The 18367-nt window shown below is 39.3% G+C and overlaps 1 protein-coding gene across 1 annotated transcript in view; it reads right to left on the reverse strand.

Annotated features, from left to right (window-relative positions):
* Positions 1-18367, reverse strand: part of IDH1 (isocitrate dehydrogenase (NADP(+)) 1) — a 32961-nt gene that overhangs the window by 13800 nt on the left and 794 nt on the right. The window contains exons 2-4 of the mRNA XM_063430123.1: positions 8288-8410; positions 5181-5472; positions 1606-1711 (exon numbers count right to left, since the gene is read on the reverse strand). Coding sequence (XP_063286193.1) covers positions 1606-1711; positions 5181-5472; positions 8288-8409 — 520 coding nt within the window. The 5' untranslated portion in view covers position 8410. The remainder of the gene's footprint in view (positions 1-1605; positions 1712-5180; positions 5473-8287; positions 8411-18367) is intronic.

Here is an 18367-nt window from a genome sequence, read left to right on the forward strand (position 1 = left end):
CTCCATTATTGATTCTCGTGTCTCCCGGGGGAGAGTACAATATTTGGTTGACTGGAAGGGTTATGGTCCTGAGGAGAGGAGTTGGGTACCACAAGAGGATGTTCATGCTCCTCGCCTTCGCAGGGCATTTCACTCCCGCTTTCCATCTCGCCCCGGCTCCTTCCGCCCGGTGGGCGTATCTGAGAGGGGGGTACTGTCAGGGTACCTGAAGCCTCTACCTCTGAGAGAGGTAGAGACTTAGAAGTTTATCCGTCCGGACGGCATGTCTCCTCGGTTCCTCGCGGTTCACCCGGTCTTGCAAACGCCGGCCGCGAGGGAGTCACTTCCTTTTATAGCAGGAGGACCGGAGGTCGACGTCATGACGCCAACCCGGAACGTCCTGTCACTCAAATCTCTGGAAACGAATCAGGACTCGCCGGAGGCGTGTCTTCTCTCCCTAACCAGGATACTTAACAGTGGCTCTCTCATTTACTCATTGCCCTGTCGTGGTTCTAGTCTGCCTAGTCACACAGTGCTCTGTTATTCTCTTGCCTTTTGGTTCTGACCCGGCTTTGGTATTTACTCTCCTGTCTTTCTGTTATCCTTGACCCGGCTTGTCTCTCGCTTACCTGTCTTCTCGTTCCCTCGACCTCGGCTTGTCTCTGACCATTCTATCGTAGTTTTACGTTAAGTCCGGCCATTCTAAGGACCGGTATACGTATCTGCTACTCTTTGTACTCTGCGTGTTGGATCCCTGACCCGATCCTGACAACTATAGTGCCCGGAAAACTAGTATGTTTTCCTGGCACTATAGTGGTCCCTTAAGGAGTAAACCATTGATAAACCGGGGATCCAGGCCATGGTACCGGACATCAGAACCACTACTGCAAGCTGTAATGTTTATGATGCTTGGAGTAACCCCTTTAACAGTTTATTATGCCATGTATTTTTTTCTGTTCAACAAATGTAAGGAACATAGGCCTGAATTTAATATTTTTTGGGGTATGCTTTTCAAATTATTCAATATCGTAGGATAAAAAATGTTTTTCATTAAAAAAAAAAAAAAAAAAAAAAAATTTAAAATAAATTGGGGCCTAAATTTAAAAGATCAGCTTCAGCTACATATGCTAGATTATCTTGCACTTACTCATGTAAATGGTCTCCTTGGCTGCTTTCTTATTTGCATATAAATAAATGAGGACTCTCACAAATAAAGTGAACCCCCTATTAACATTGTCTTGCACATCTTTTATATGAATCAGTAGCAACTTCTTGACAAGTATAGATGTACATGTGCTGCTCTATAAATATAGCATTATCTAACATCATTATGGCTTCTGTATGTTAAGCAACTTGAGATGGTATGGCAGCCACATTGAAATTAATGAATTTGCAGAAACAGCAAATCCTGTGTGTATTTGCATTAAACAAATGTCATTCAAAAGGTGGTTAAACCTTACTTTTAGATATTTTATAAATGTCAACAACCAAAATGGAACACTAATGGGATCGGTTCCAGCCTGGCATGTCTTTAAGAAAAGAAAAGATTGGGAAAGGAAGAAGAAAAAAAAAATGAATTCAACAAAAATAAATAAATAAATAAATAAAACTTTACGGGAAGCTTACCTTCAAATTTATTGACCACATATTTAATAGGTTCACCTCCATCTTTAGGTGTGAATGAGATTTCTACAGTGCCTGGCCCAGGAACCACAAAATCTGTTGCTCTATACTGTAAAAATAAAAAACATAAGACCGCTCCATGTAATGACAATTTTTGTTTAATATGTTGTTTTGCTCCTCTAGACTTTAGGAGCTACAAGCGAGCTGGTTGTGTTATATATTTTATATAAATCACAACAAAAATGCAAATACTCCAGTAAGATTGAGAATATCTATCTATATCAAATACTTTTTGTACAATCATACATTTGAATACATAATATAAACATAAGCACACAAATAATAAAAAGTTGTGGTTTTTTTTTTGGATTGCTTTTTTATACCAATTCTAGGCTTGCACTCCATTACTAACAATGACTACAAAAAATGTAAAAAAATCTTTACTTTAAATCTTTGTGGAAACCAAATTGAAAAACATGGTCTTTTATGAGAATGGTTAATGTTTAGCCTGTTAATTTATTTATGTTTTACAAAGTGGTTAGTTTGACTTATGCAAACCTTTCCATTTTCATGGTCTACAATCAGTCAACCATATGTGTACAGAGATTACTCCTTAAATAAGATTTTCAAAAAGCAACAAACATGTTAACCATTTTACACAATTAAGCAGTAACCACATCACTCAAAGCACAATATACACTACAGGTCAATGTAGTGGTTATGATGCTATAAATCTATAGGCACCAGCCGCCATTTTTTGTCAAACCATTTTGGAGCAGTATGGCAAAAACAGGGATCTCCTGGGCTCTGATAGCCTATACCCTCATTAGCATCTATGAATGCAGGGTAGATCACTAATGGATGGGAGTTCACGAAGGGACAGGAGGGGATGGGATAGTTCTCAGGGACAGGATGGGAGACCTCTAAGGGACAGGGGGGAGTGAAAGAGATCATTAAGGGATGGGGGGGAGGTGTAAGACAAAGAGAGACTGAGGAAGGGGTGACAGAGAAACACAAAGGGGCTCAAGAGGGATACACAAAGAGGGACCTGGGGGTGGGAGGGGAAAGACACACAGGGGGGCCTGGGGGTAAAAGAGACACACAATAGGAGCTGGTAAGAGTAAAAAACACAAAGGGGCTGGGGGGAGTTAGACACATACAAACAGAGGAGTGGGATAAGAGACACACAAGGGGCTTGTAAGAGATACACTAAAAGGTAAGGTAAAAAGTAAGACACAAACTCACCCTTACACATAATGCATCCATCAGATACACAATTCAACCCAAACATACACACAGAAACACAGATTTACACAAAGCATCCCTTACACACACACACACATACACTGCATCCCCTATACACACACACACTACATCCCATACACAAACTGGTATTCCTATACACTACATTCCATAAGAACACACACACTACATCCTCTACAACAACACATAACATATCCCCTACACACATACACTCCACTCCCTGTTAGTGAACTCATGTGTGGGCCATGTAGGTGGACATATGGGCAAGCCTTGTAGGCATACTCACAGTCAGGCCCTGGGGGCCCAGACCTTGAGCTGTGTAAGGGGCCAAAAAAAAAAATGGAGCTGCTTCCTGTTCGTTGATTTTTGTGAGCAGTGATACAAACAGCCTCTAAAGAGCCTGTTCTACACTAGACCAGTGGAGCCAGACTGCAGCCTGAGTCCATCATCTTGTTCTCATCTGGTGGTAAGTAGGAAGTCCATTATATTATTAGTGGCACTAATCTCTAATTTACCTCACATTAAAGGGACACTATAGTCACCAGAACCACTACAGCTTAATGTAGTGGTTCTGGTGTCTATAGCCTATCCCTGCAGGCTTTTTAATGTAAACACACTGCTTTTTCAGAGAAAAGACACTGTGTGCAGCACTGGCGTTGGCCCATATGGCAGATCATATGGGTAGGGCATTGTGATGTCACATGGTGGGCAGAACATATGGATGGGTGCAAATTTTTGTTTGCCTAGGGCGGCAAAAATCCTTGCACCAGCCCTGGATAAAACTTAATATCACGTTGTTGATAATCCAACTTAGTTTTTAGCTGTTGAGCCTGAAAGGGAAACTCCAGTGCCAGGAAAACAATCCGTTTTCCTGGCACTGCAGGTTCCCTCTCCCTCGCACCCACCAATCCCCAGTTACTGAATGGGTGAAAACCCCTTCAGTCACTTACCGGAGGCAGCGGCGATGTCCCTCGTCGCTGCCTCCTCCTCCTCCTCACCGCTCCTCCCTGTGATTCCGTCGGCCGGTGGGCAAGACTGATCCCGCCCACCGGACGAGGAGACCTAATGCGCATGCGCGGAAATGCCGCGCATGCGCATTAGCACTCCCCATAGGAAAGCATTGAAAAAGACTTTCAATGCTTTCCTATGGGGAAATGAGCGACAATGGAGGTCCTCACACAGCGTGAGGACGTCCAGCGACGCTCTAGCAAGGAAAATCCTTGCTAGAAATCAGGAAGTGACCTCTAGTGGCTGTCTAGTAGACAGCCACTAGAGGTGGAGTTAACCCTGCAAGGTAATTATTGCAGTTTATAAAAAACTGCAATAATTACACTTGCAAGATTAGGAGTAGTGGGAGTTGGCACCCAGACCACTCCAATGAGCAGAAGTGGTCTGGGTGCCTGGAGTGTCCCTTTAATTAACAAATAAATGTAATTGTTGATCTGCTCAGATTTTGATGGTGCGGTATTTATCAAATCTGGCAGAGCAGTATAGAGTTAAATAAAACAATGATTCAATAGACGTTGATAAGTTAATTTCTTAATCTGTCAGAATGTGATAATGTAATATTAGTAAAATTCAACTAGACAGAGTTTAAATGCAATACAAATATGTGAGAAACTCTGTGGCTCACTAAGGGTTAAATTGAAAAGCAATGTAGAAGGCTCAGTAACTGGCTATGAAGCCTCAAACCAAATCATGATAAACTGTTAGAAGGAATGTAGCAGCATGTGGACTATTGAACTCAATACAATTTACCTAAAGTTATTGTATCTATTTGTAAAATGAATCTTTTAGTTACTTGATAAATTACACTTTAACCATAATTTAGATGAACGCATGTTCAGTGAAGAGAGGGTCTGTAGATTTAAGTTAAGTGTTAGAAAACAGTAGATTAAATAGTTTGATAAAAGGAGAATTCTAGAGGTTTCCTAAACTGTGCCTTTGCCCTTAAACAAATGTATTTCCACTTTGTGTTTTGGGACCATTTGGCATTTGCTCCCTTTCCCCTCGAAACTCCTGAGTTATAAATTTTATTTTCTATAATATGTCATATCGTACCCATTGTACAGCGCTGCAGAATTTGTTATATAAATAATAATATTATTATTATTATTATTATTATTATTATTATTATTATTATTATTATTATTAATAATAATATAGTAACAGTAAATATATTTATTATAGTTCCCAATCATGGTTGTACTACTGGCACAAATAAACAGGAATGTTCACAATCTGATCCAGTAAATTGCTCACATTGTCTTTACTATAGCTGTAGTAGTACTGTCTGAAGAGATGAAACATCTTACCTGGTCACCATAGGCATGACGTCCAATGATGATGGGCTTCACCCATCCGGAAACAAGTCTAGGAATGTTCTTGCATATGATAGCCTCTCTGAACACTGTGCCTCCAAGGATATTTCTAATGGTTCCATTTGGAGATTTCCACATCTCTTTCAAGTTGAATTCCTCCACTCTATTCTCATCCGGAGTAATAGTGGCACACTTGATGCCAACATTATACTTCTTGATAGCCTCTGCTGCTTCCACTGTGACCTTATCATTGGTGGCATCACGGTTTTCAATTCCCAAATCATAGCTTTAGAGAAATAATTCAGTATGTAAGTCAATAAGTAGAATATCTTCTAATACACTTTTCAGAACAATTCCAAAATGATCTATGAAGTCAATGTTTGTATGTCAATAATAAAATAGCGGGAAATATATTTTTCACCAAGTTTAAGACTCAACCAAGTTATATCATATGTATATATTATTATATATGTAAATTAAAAAAAGGAAGAGGGACTGGGAAGATGGAAGCTATTTTTCCCATTAAAAAGTACACTCCAAGCACCACCACAACATATGCTAGTTGCAAAGATGTCCCCTGTCTCCATGCATAAAGGTCCAGACTTGCAAAAATAGTTGCATCTCCATGCTCCACATCCCCCACCTGTCAGTGAGAGAAGCCATATAAGAAAGCTATACTTCCTCATTTGTAAGACGGGTCACATATTTTACAAATCTCAAGCTTACTGTAAAGGTGCTAAACTCACAGTCATACCATCATAACTTACAGCTGCACTCACAAAATGGGGATCAGAACAGTCAAAAAGCTGATCCAGTTGCAGTGAAGCTGCCATTAGGTAGGAATTATATTCTTATGTGATTTATGGCTACTGTTAGATCTTAATATATGTGTAATGCAGACTAGGTGAGCCATTCCCAGGTTTTTGCTAGGCTTACTGCAGATGCTGCAAAACCCAAGGATTTTTTGATCTTCAAAGAGTATAATTTTTATTTTTGAATATTTTAATATATTATCTAAATCAGGTGTGCCCAAAAGGTAGATCTCTAAATGTTTTAAAATTACGACTTCCATGATGCTTTGTCATTTTAAAAAGGTATGCAAAGGATCATGTGAGTTGCAGTTCTACAACATCTGGGTATTTACATTTTGAGCACCCCTGAACTAAATATTACTGTAAAAATGGAACGGGTCCATCTTCAGGTTGAACCTACATCTGATCAATAGAGAATGGTGAAGATAAGGGCATCTCATCAACAAACTGAGATTTAGTCTAGGCTTTAAATTGATCATAAAGCTAGGTAGAGCTTCATATAAATCAGATCTTCCTTTAACTTCTTTCTTGGACTGGTGCACATCAAGTAGTTATTTTTATGCGAAGACCCATAAATCACAGTGCCATTCTACGTGAAATTTACATACGTAATCATTTTTACATTCTTGGGATTTACACCATAAACTTCAAGTGAAGCAGCAATAGCCGATGTAGTGCTAAGGACACTAGGAGTATCTAGGCAATGTTCCCCAGTAATGGGGTAAACCGTTTTGCAACTGATTGCCTTCTTAGCTGGGTCCCAGGGTGGCATCTCAATCGAAGTCTTGTTTTAAGTGGGTGAATGAAGTCCTGACGACGCTGCCGGAGGTGGAATTACACGTCTAGCAACTTACCTGAATATCTCTGTATGTGAAGTGTTTGAAACCGAAAATATACACAAACAGACTCCAGACACTAATGTGTTTATGACGCTTGGAGTAATCATTTAAAGAATTGTCAGAAATAACAATTATGCAAACTCCATAGAGCTAAATATATGTAAATACTTAAAATAAATAAAAGTCAAGTCGAAAACTAGCACATCCTGAACAATAAATACCTGTATGAATCTTTGCATAACTTAAAATTGTTTTCCATAACTGTAAAAATACATTTTCCTAAAAACAAATCAATCAGATCTATACCATTATAAAACTTTAAAAAGGCCTAGTGACCTCAGCTGGCAAGTTAGCAAAAAGACTCGCTTAACAGTTTAATTGACACTGTAGCAGGATTGATATTCATCTCGGTCACTCTGGTTTTACGGGTTCAGGTTGCAAATCAGATTTAACGACTAGGTTCGTTATGCATTAAAATTTGCTAACTAGGTTCATATTGCAAGATCCACAATACTTTTCTTTTTATAAATCATTGTTATGTAATTTGCTAAACATACGATAGCCTAGCCCTAGGCAATAAACATATTCACAAATGCCATAAATAAAAAATAATAATGATGATGGTAAAATAATACATGGCCCCTTGTGTTATGTGATGTATATTTCTCTGTAGGACAAATGGTGATCTAATTCTACAGAAAAATCTAGATGGAGTACACTGAAATAATTCATTACAGGCAAGGGTGAGAAGAAAAAAAAAAAAAAAAAAAAAAAAGACTGCAAGAATACAGAGCTTCCAGTGATTATACGGTCTGTGTGCTTGCATGTTTTCCAAGCTTGTAAGAACTGGCAGTCTTTACAATGTGTGACCTTTCCTCCATATCCAAGGATATGTCAGTCCCTGCAGTAAAGGAGCTAATGTGATCTATCTGAAACTCTAGTTCTGTTCAAAGTCTGGTAAGCATGATAAGGGAACAGGTTAGATGGAGTAAAGGGTAATGCCTTCTGAACAACATCGCAACTTAAAATCACCATTGTGTTTATGTTACTAAGAAAGTGTGTGTGATCTCAGATTAAACAACATTTGCCCTACTAGTAAGCTTAAGTACACTTTACGTGTGTTCTTACATGTATTAACTTTTGAAGAATCCAGAACATTCAGAAACTTTATATAGCGGCAGCATATTCTGTGGCGCTTTACAATATTATCAAAGGGGGAGATTTTACAATAAATGAGACAATTACAAAAACTTACAGGAACAATAGGTTGAAGAGGGCCTTGCTCAAACGAGCTTACAGTCTATAGTTATGATACGTGATAAAAGTTTCAGGAAGCAATAAATAGGTTGTTATATTTTTCTCTCTCTCTTAACTGGACAATTATCAGAGTCAGAATATTGCCAAATACGAGCAAATAAAAGCGATTTCCTTTAATGAAGGAACAACTTACCTATGTAGATCCAGCTCTACGTAGGGCAAAATGAGCTTATCTTTAATGAGGTCCCAGATGACTCGAGTCATCTCGTCTCCTTGCATCTCCACCACAGAGCCACCCTGAATTTTCTTAGACATTCTGCAGAATTGAAAACAAGAAAATCTGAATCTTGTGTCAGGAAAGCTCCTATTTTTGCCAAGTATTTCCATTGCTATTGAGATGTTCTAAATAAGTAATGCAGAGAAAATGGCAGTTGTGTCCTCCATCCCTGGGTAAAATGTACATTTTCGGTGTACTCATCATAAATCAGACTACATGGGTCATTCACAAAATTTCAAATCGGAGCAATTTAAAATCAAAGTAGAAAAATCGAGGCAAAAGTGGCAGATCTGGAACAAATCTTCCTATCAGCAAAAATGTATTCCTAATGCTACGGTGTATCCATGTAGATGTTCACCAAAACTGCAATGTTTCACACTACAAGGTTAAAACTAAAGAATCACTGCACCCAGACAACTTCATTGGGGTGAAGTGGTCTGGGTGCCTTTAGTGGTCCCTTTAATATCAATACAGAGAGATATATTCATACACAAGGAGCGATTTAGAAGCAGATTAGATAAAGTTGTTTTTTTTGTGACAGAGATACGTTTACTTTCATTGTCAATTTTGTCTAATCTGGACCACCCCAGTACTGTAAACAAATAATTTGTCCACCTATATGACTGGCTAATATCAATATGGAGGAAATTTTTCTAAAATCCAAAATGTATTAACCTTAAAAGTACATTATTGCCTTTATAGAAACAATGGTTATAATAAATATAAATGCAAGTTTCCATTTTGAGAGTTTGGTTTTACAAATTAAAAGAACTCTCCAAGCACCATAACTACTACAACTTGCAGCAATGGTTATGGTGCCAAGTGTGCCCTGGTGCACTCTTGGAGTAATTATTCAAACCATTTAAGAATTAAAGAGTTAAGAAAACAGGCCACCCATCACCACCTCTCCTGTTTGCAGAAGCTTCCACTAGCTCCACTTAGCTAATACCTGCAGTGTAGGCCCGGCTCACTGGCTGAAAGCAAGAGCTGAGTGCAGCCCTGCACAGCCAGGATGGGTTTATTTGCAAAACAGGCAGTGGCAGGTGACCACCAGACCCTAGGTAAGTTTTCAAACCATTCTTAAAGCGGTTTGACTGCATAGTCTTGGGGGGTGCCGGAGCACTTATGTAATATGTAGTGGTTATGGTGCTGGGAGTGTTCCTTTAAAATCACAGTGGTTGGTGAGCAACAATGTTGAAGTCAATAGCCACTTTTCGTGAGTCTTCAAAAAAAAAAATGTAAACGATTAAATGTTGTTACAGTTGAGGAATGCAATCACTCAAAGGGTTATGCAATAGCGGTGTATGACTCTGCAGTTTTCTTGAAAGACAAAGCAAATGCCCAATAGGATTATGTAGAAGGTCACACAGCTGTCCATGTGTACACACTAAAGCTGAGCCATTCATTTAGCTTAGAATATTACAATGCACAAAAAGGCTAGCATAAAGAATCCCTAACCTCGAGTGCATTTATGAGACAATTAGAAATACAAATATAGTATTTAGCTACACAAATAGGTATATATGTTACACATAATGCCTCTAGTAAACTAGGTTTAAAGGGTTACTCCAACCACCATGATCTCTTCTGCTTTTAGCAATAGTCATGGTGGCAGAAGGCAGTATGTGCAACCCCTGCACACGTGACTTAGGAAGCCCAGAATGCCAATCCAGGCTACTGGATATAAATTCTGTGCTGCCAACATAATGAACTTCTCTACCTTGTAGGCAGCAAAGGGAAGGTTCAGTGTCCCAATCCTCTCTCTGCTAACCACTTCCTTATATTTTTTTAACAATGAAATACCTTATTCCCTCACCGGCCAATAAAATGCTTCTATATGAGAATCTATATTGAAAACAATAAAAGAGGGGTACTTCTATATGGTGAAAAAAAAATTAAAAAAATGATAACCACCTCAATGTATCAAACAAAAAACTTACAAAATGTATAGAGCAGCCTGTTATAAAGGCTTAGCTAAACTCTGTACAGTTTAGATCTGCAATTCAGAGGAACAATGATACAATGTAGTTTCACGTGCAATTACAAAACCAAGATCACCAAGATTTAGAAGGAAGTGCTACACTATATTTTGTGGTGTTAATTTATACTTATTGTTGTTTTTCTCTATCACAAAACATTTAACTGGATACAGGGTGGTGCAAGATTACAGCAGATTAAAGCAACAATGCAAGAAGGACCTCACCCGGTGCTGGATTCAAAGTAAGTGTTAATCTATTTAATAGGTTTATTTAAATAAATAAGGCGGTGGACAAGATCAATAGTACCCGATGTGGAATAATAAAGTTTAAAATAAAATAAAAAATTATAGTAACCCTTGAATTCTCCAACTGATTTATCATTCTTACAAGGGTCTTAGAATGGCTAGTATTCGTTGATGCCTTGGTGACGTTTAACCCTCTCCTCTCCATTGTTCCAGAAATTCAGAGAGTAAAATAATATATACGGTGTGTTGGAGAGGTCACAAGTAAAAAAAAAAAAAAACCCCACAAAGCCATTAAATAAAATATAGAGATGATAATGAGAGATTGACTGTGATTTGCTCTCTGACAATAATCTCATGTTTGTTCACTTTAATTACCAGTTTCGTGATGCATGTGCAGTGCTATTGGCTACACAGGGAAAAATAAATATCAAATGGCCATCATTTAAGTCTAAAGATTCCTGGAAATAACAGTTTAGATGGATACATATTTATAGGAATGCCAGTCTCAATAAATCAGAGGTTTCCTCTTCTACAGCTTCAGTGATGCCCATCACTGTTCCTAGCCAATTCTTCTTGGGCCAATGAGCCAATGCCCTAAGGTATCATTGTTATGCTGATGACACACAACTCTACTTCTCCTTTGCTCCAGATACCACAGACCCAACATGCCGCATCAACAGTTGCTTAGCAGACCTCATAGAATGGATGAATGCTAGTCGGCTAAAGGGAACCCGGACAAAACAGAGTTACTCTTGGTGTGGGGACCCCGGGCAACAAAAATATCCCATGATCACCCAACTGGCCTGGAGCTTAGAGGCTATTAACTCTTTAGTTCGTCAAAGGTAGGGAACCTCGGAGTGCTGATTGACTCTGGACTATCATTTAAACAGCACATTACCTCTGTAATAAAATCTGCCTACTTTCATCTGAAAAACATAGCCAGGATACAACACTTAATTCCACCTGATGATATGCCAACATTAATCCATGCATTTGTATCCTCTCAGCTAGATTATTCTTGGGCTTCCCAGAATAAGAACTATATCACCTTCATACTGTACCAAATGCAGCAGCCAATCAAACTCGCTCCTGCCACATAACACCTGTTCTCCACTCCATGCATTGGCTTCCACTTAAATGGCAAACATATTTTAAAATAGGCCTGCTAACCTTCAGTGCTTTAAACAACAGTACCTGAAAGAGATCCAGACACCCTACATTCCATCCCGTTCACTTCGGTCAGCCAGCAAATCCTATCAGTGCCAATAATAAAGACAGGCATTCAGCTATGCTGCCCCTACCTTCTGGAACTCTTTACCGTGCGCAATCAGAGAGGCACCATCCTTACAACCTTTTAAAAAAAAAAAAAAGCTAAAGACCCACCTCTTCCATCAGGCATTCAGTCCCCTCATCTGACCTTTAGAAACTCCTAACTTTTATGTCTTTATGTTTGTATACTTGTAAAGTGCTTTAAGTCTCTATAAAAATGGCAAATTATTATTATTATTATAATCAAGGGAAAATGAATACTAATAGATGGTGCCTATACACCATGTTCATTACAGTGCCCACTCATTCCTGCAGCCTTGGTAGGATGAAACACACAAGTGAGTATTGATCCTGTAACTTTCAGGTCAAGCACAAATTACTCTTGCAAGCTTTAAATTAGCTGAAGTGCCTGTTAACATTTTATTAAATATGCATGGTTTGAACTAAAATTAAAAAAAAAAAAAATGTTTTTGTTTGTAGGCAACAAATGGTCATGTAAAAGGTGGAGTACATTTAATTTCTATAAGGCTCTTTGAAATTATGTGGTAATAATGGATACTTTAGGTTATGCTTGATTTGGAATAGAAACATAGAATGTGACGGCAGGTAAGAACTGTTCATCCCATCTAGTCTGCCCAATTCTCTAAATACTTTCATTAGTCCCTGCCTTCTCTTATAGCTAGGCTAGCTTTATGCCTATCCCACGCATGCTTAAACTCCTTCACTGTGTTAACATCTACCACTTCAACTGGAAGGCTATTCCATGCATCCACTACCCTCTCAGTAAAGTAATACTTCCTGATATTTTTAAACCTTTGCCCCTCTAATTTAAGACCTTATGTCCTCTTGTTGTGGTAGTTTTTCTTCTTTTAAATATGGTCTCCTCCTTTACTGTGTGGGTTCCCTTTAGGTATTTAAATGTTTCTATCATATCCCCCCGTCTCGTCTTTCCTCCAAGCTATACATGTTATGTATGTAGGGGATATATATACGATGGCAATACAGAATTCCTGAGCCAAATAGTTTAGATTCTCATTCAATGCAGTTTGTCAGATAGTCACTGTCTAATGAATGACCACCACTGTCACTATTCACATGCCTACACTAGGAACTAAAAATGTAAGTACCTCAAAAACAGATGGTCTTCTAGTTAAAAATAGTATTGTGCAACACAAAATAACGGCCACACACACAAAGTATGTTTAATGAATCCTGTAGAAAGCCAAAAACTGGATGCTGTTTGTTAATGTCAATGTCCTTCACACTCCCACAAAAAAACATTTAGTAGATTTGCCTACATTGTGCAAGACAGAGATATGCTTATATAGTGTTATGCAACAAAAGACAATTAAAAAACCCCCCCTCCCAAGCGTGTACTCACGAGAAGGGTGCTGGCAAAGTTAACAATACACATAAGAGACACCATAGGCACCAAGACCACTTCAGCTCATTGAAGTGGTCTGTGTGATGTCCCTAGCTATCCCTCTTAGTTCTGCAATGTAAATCATTGCAGTTTTAGAGAAACTGCAATGCTAAGCCTGCCACTAGTGGCTGTAACTGACGCTGGACATCCTCACGGTCTGCATAAGGACATCCAGCGTCAATGAAATTCCCAGAAGAAAGTATTGAAGCAATGCTTTCCTATGGGGAGGGTCTAATGCACATGCAGCGTTTTCCACAGATTCGCAAAGAGGACTGAGCGCAACCCAGCACCAATGGATGATTAAAATAAAAAAAAAAAAGGGGTTTTACCCTCTATGACCCACGGGAGGGAGGGGGGGGGGGGAGACCAGAGGGCTGTATATTGTTAGGAATACAGATTTGTATTCCTAACAGTTTAGGTTAACTTTAATGCGATATAGTACGCCTAAAAGCGTTGCAATTTAGATGTTGTTCAAGCTCCCATGTTCCTCCTAGGCTGCGTGCCTCACTGGTATAGGAATGTCAGTACAGAGACTTGCATAATGCAAAATTTGGGGAAAAAATTATAAATCTGTAATCGTTCTGCCCCTATGTGTTTCATGAGTGTGCACTCCCTTATATCTCTACATTTCCATATTCTTCTAGACATCCATATAAGTATATTTCATCAAGGTAATATATTTATTTTCCTTTTCTTTTGTTGGGAAATGATAGTCCAGCTTATTTTATCTTTTTTTAGTATTTGCATTTATATATTAGTTTATAAGGTTTTATTTATTGAGCAGCCTGGTATAAGAGCATTATTTTATTTGTTAAAAACAGTAGTGGTATAGAATAAATAGCACAATTTGACACTCCTAAGAATAAACTTTATTATTTAATTAGATGCAATGTAGATTTATCTTCTTTTAAGCTTTGTCATATTTGTATTTTAGTTTCCATATAATATTTACGAGTTTTAATTATAATAGGTCCACTTTGTTATAATTTTACTGCTATTGTTTTTTTTTACCAGTTTTAAAGGGACACTGTGGGCACCCAGACCACTTCAGCTCATTGAAGTAGTATGGGTGCAAACTCCCATCACCCTTAATCCTGAGCATGTAATTATTGCAGTTTCTATAAATTGCAATAATTACCTGCTAGGGTTAACTCCTACTCTAGTGGCTGTCTACCAGACAGCCACTAGAATGACTTCCGCGCTTGAAGGCGACTTCTGGTCGCCTAAACGATGCTTGACGTCCTCACGCTATGCATGAGGACTTCCAGCGTCAGCGGAATCCCCAAAGGAAAGCATTAATGCAAGTGTGGCCATTGCTGCGCATGCACACTAGATCTCCCCCGCTGGCAGGGGAGAAGCTGTTTTCCTGGCACTATAGTTTCCCTTTAACTAAATCTATGCTGGTGATCATCCATGCTCCCTGAGTAAGTGAGCAAAAAACTCACAAAACACATAGGAGCAGAACGATCAATGATTTTTCAGATTTGCCTTGCACAAATTTCCGTAACCCACATCCTTATACCGGCATGGTGCACAGCCTGGAGAAAATTTTGGAGCTTTAACTACATCCGAATCGGAGTGATTTAGGAGTACTATAATCGTGTCACCATATGTGTATTGTCATTCTTCTTGTGAGTACACTGCATTGGAGGCAACTAACTTTCTAATCATTGTCTTGTTGCATATAATAAAGATTTAAATTGGCTCTGCCCCTTTCCCTTTCCTCCCCCCAAAATTGTATTTCATAAAGATAGAATCTTTATGAAATACTCAGAATGACTGTGTTGGAATTTCACTAAAGTAGGGGCTACTTTATCGCAGTATTTCTGTATTTCTCCTGCGCCTGATACTTCTAGACACTGGGCAGAGCTACTGCGGTCTTGAACTGCCAATACCCTCATCCGTCATTAGTGACAGCTGCAGAGAATTGGCTCGGGCTATGGAGGATCCAGGGCTCCTGCGGGATCCTCCATTGACCTCAATGTTGTACTCTTGTGCATGCGCGAAAGTACAGCAGTGACATTGGCTGCTTCAGGAGCTAAATGAAACCAGCCAGAGGAATAGGACAGCGCCCACAAGGGATAGGTTCAGAGAAGTATATCACTTTTACCCTCCCCCCCCCCCCCCCCCCCCTATGTAATACACTGCAGAAAAATACCTAAATTAGCACCTAGAGTGCAGGATCCTCTAATATTAATTTATTTTCCGAGGTCCGATTCAAATAATCTGTAAGGGAATACAGTTTACTTTCCATAGATCACCATGACTCGGCTGTTTGCAGAATATTGGCTATTGCAGATGGGTGAATGCAAGGCCTGAGAGTTTATTACCAGTGGGTTAATGTATCAGAAAATTATATTAATAATAAAAAATAAAGTTTTGCCAATACCAGGGTGGATTTGATTTTAAATCAGTAATATTTGATTTAAAGCATAATTATAATACAGAAAACTATCTTAGATTGTTTCTCCAAAAGCATTTTATTAAAAGAAATCCAGTTTAAATTCAATAAAGCAATTTTTTTTTTTTTTTTTTTTTTTTTTTTTTAATTCTTTATTTTTGGTAGTGCATTATTCAGTACATAGCTTGGCATGAACATGTTATTAGATTGTGTTACAGAGTATCATGAGTAATAATGTTATACATGTTAAGATTGCTGCACATTTGTTTTTTTATATAAGACAAGAAATGGTAACGAGATGGTTATATTCACCGCTTATAAAGGGAAACTAATGTACTGCCATATGCTGCCTATTGGATATGATAATTAGCATTACAATATAGCGAGAAATAGCAAGCATGAATCTTTAGCAATTAAAAAGTAAAGATGAAAGCCACCGGTGTTAGACCTGTCCTTAAGCATGTCCCTGTCCCCAGAGTGCTGCTTGTTCCATCAGTGTTCTGAGGTAACATAGGGGGGCACTGCGTGGTCGGCAAGTCCGAGGCTGGGTTCAGCCATCTTCATTAGGTGATGAGGTATGGAGGTCTGTGCTTGAGTCTCCTGGTGTGGGCGAGCCGCTCGTTGGTTAGTGGCGCCTAGTTATATGCGAGTGATGAGGGTAGCTGATGGGCTTTATTGCTGTGGCGTCGGCTTAGGTTTTCTGTAGGTGCCGCTACTGTGTCGCTTCCGTCGGCCTTTGTCCAGGCCCAGCCTCAGGGATGTCAGGTGAATGGTGCTTCTGTGGGCTCCGTTCAACGATGATACCTCTATCTCCTGCCCCGGCCCGTTCTCCATGCAATCAGAAGGTGTGTGCAAACTTATTTTGTTTTCGCCTGCAGGCATGCGAGATTGTGTGGCATAGTGTAGATCGCAGTGCCGCCATTTTAGAGGCCTGGCTCGTGGTGCTCGCCTTCAGGTAGGTCCGATGCTGGGCTTTGGAGGGTGATGATTTCCTCCGGTGGGGGCCGGGATAACCCCCCCGGTCCATGGGGGGGGGGGAGCGGGGCCTGTGAGGTGCATCACAAGGCTGTTGCATGGCGGCCAGGTTCGCAAACAGGACGGCGGCCGTCCGTCCCGCTCTCCACCCTCATAGGCCGCAGACCCCGAAGTCCCATATCGCCCACGGGGGGCTCCGGCACTCCCGATCTCAGGGTCCGCGGTGGCTCCAGCTGCTGCCCGGATGCTCGATATAACTTCAGGTCACTCAAATTGCTTTATTGCTTGTCTTTTTACCAATAGTGGACCAGATTTATCGGGAGCCTCTCTGGCCTGCGACCGGTCAGCATGGCGGTCAGGCCCCGCCCCCCTCAATAAAGCAATTTTAAAGCTTTTATCCAGTTGGTTTAAAGAAGTAATTTGGTAGTATGGTAAAATATAAAGAATGTTTCTCAATGAAGACAGTTATTTAGAAACGTCTGAAAATTGAGCTACAGGTGGCAATTTAGAAGTACAATAGTTGGGCTGGTTTAATAATAATAATAATCATCATCACTAAATTATAAAAAAAAAAATGCCAAAGAGCTATAGGAGATTGTTCATTTGGATATTTCTTATTAACTAAATCATGAATTGCTCCCCCAAGACGACTCTTATGGTTTAGAATTGAAACACATAGATAGTTCTGATTGCATAGTTAAAAAATACAAGTATACTAATCTGGGGCCCAGGTACCCCAATATATTTCTGCAAGTGGTTACTTCTTTTGAGCAGAGTCCTCATCAATGTATTGTTCCTGTAACATTTTGTATCTGCCTCATCTATTGTTAAATGACCCTCTTTATCACATTGTAAAGTGCTGTGGAATATGTTGGCGCAATATAAATAAAACTAGGAGTAGGAGCCAAAAGGATCCCCACCACTTAAACAGAGAGAGTTACTAGAGATTATGCAAAAAAAAAAAAACTGTTGTTCGCAGTCACATTTGCGCCACTTTTGTGCGCATGCCCCGTTTTCTTCTTTATAAAATTGCGGCTCTACCCTTTATGCATTGGCTTCTGTTTTTGCCTTTTCACATTTCTGCCACCTTTTATTCCTCTGATTTTTTGCGCTTTTTTTTCTCCTGATGATTTTGTTATAGATTACAAAATAAGATAAATGAGTAAAGTTACAAGGATCAAAGTGCATTTGCAATTCAAACGATTTTATTCAATTGTGACACCAAATGCGTCCAATACGTCTCAAAGAGAAGCATTGGATTCAATGCTTTTTTGGTGTTAAATTGACAGAGCATTTTGATGGCCATAAATCTCTGCCCTATATCATCAACACTTCTCTGTGAGAAGCAGTGAATTAGACAAAGTCAGCATTATTAATAACTTCATCAGGATATTTGAGTTTGAGAGTTTTTCCTTTTTTAAATTGGTATATATTTACTTTTAACAGAGGGTTTACAAGGGTTTGCTACCTTTTCCCAAGTACCTCTTTGTCACCTACAACCATACAGAGAGTTATGCATGTATCTGCATTCCATTTGCAAAGTACTTAGAAAGGGAAGGACTAGCATACTGGTGCTAAGGAGACTGAGAATACTCCCAGAGTATTTAAAGGGGCACGATATGCATAAATCCCCACTCTACAGGCCATGGACAGGCAAAAAAAGGAGCACAAAATGTGTCTAACACTCTAAGCTTCTGTGACCTC

This window comes from Pelobates fuscus, chromosome 8 (assembly GCF_036172605.1).
Source record: "Pelobates fuscus isolate aPelFus1 chromosome 8, aPelFus1.pri, whole genome shotgun sequence".
Taxonomy (NCBI): domain Eukaryota; kingdom Metazoa; phylum Chordata; class Amphibia; order Anura; family Pelobatidae; genus Pelobates; species Pelobates fuscus.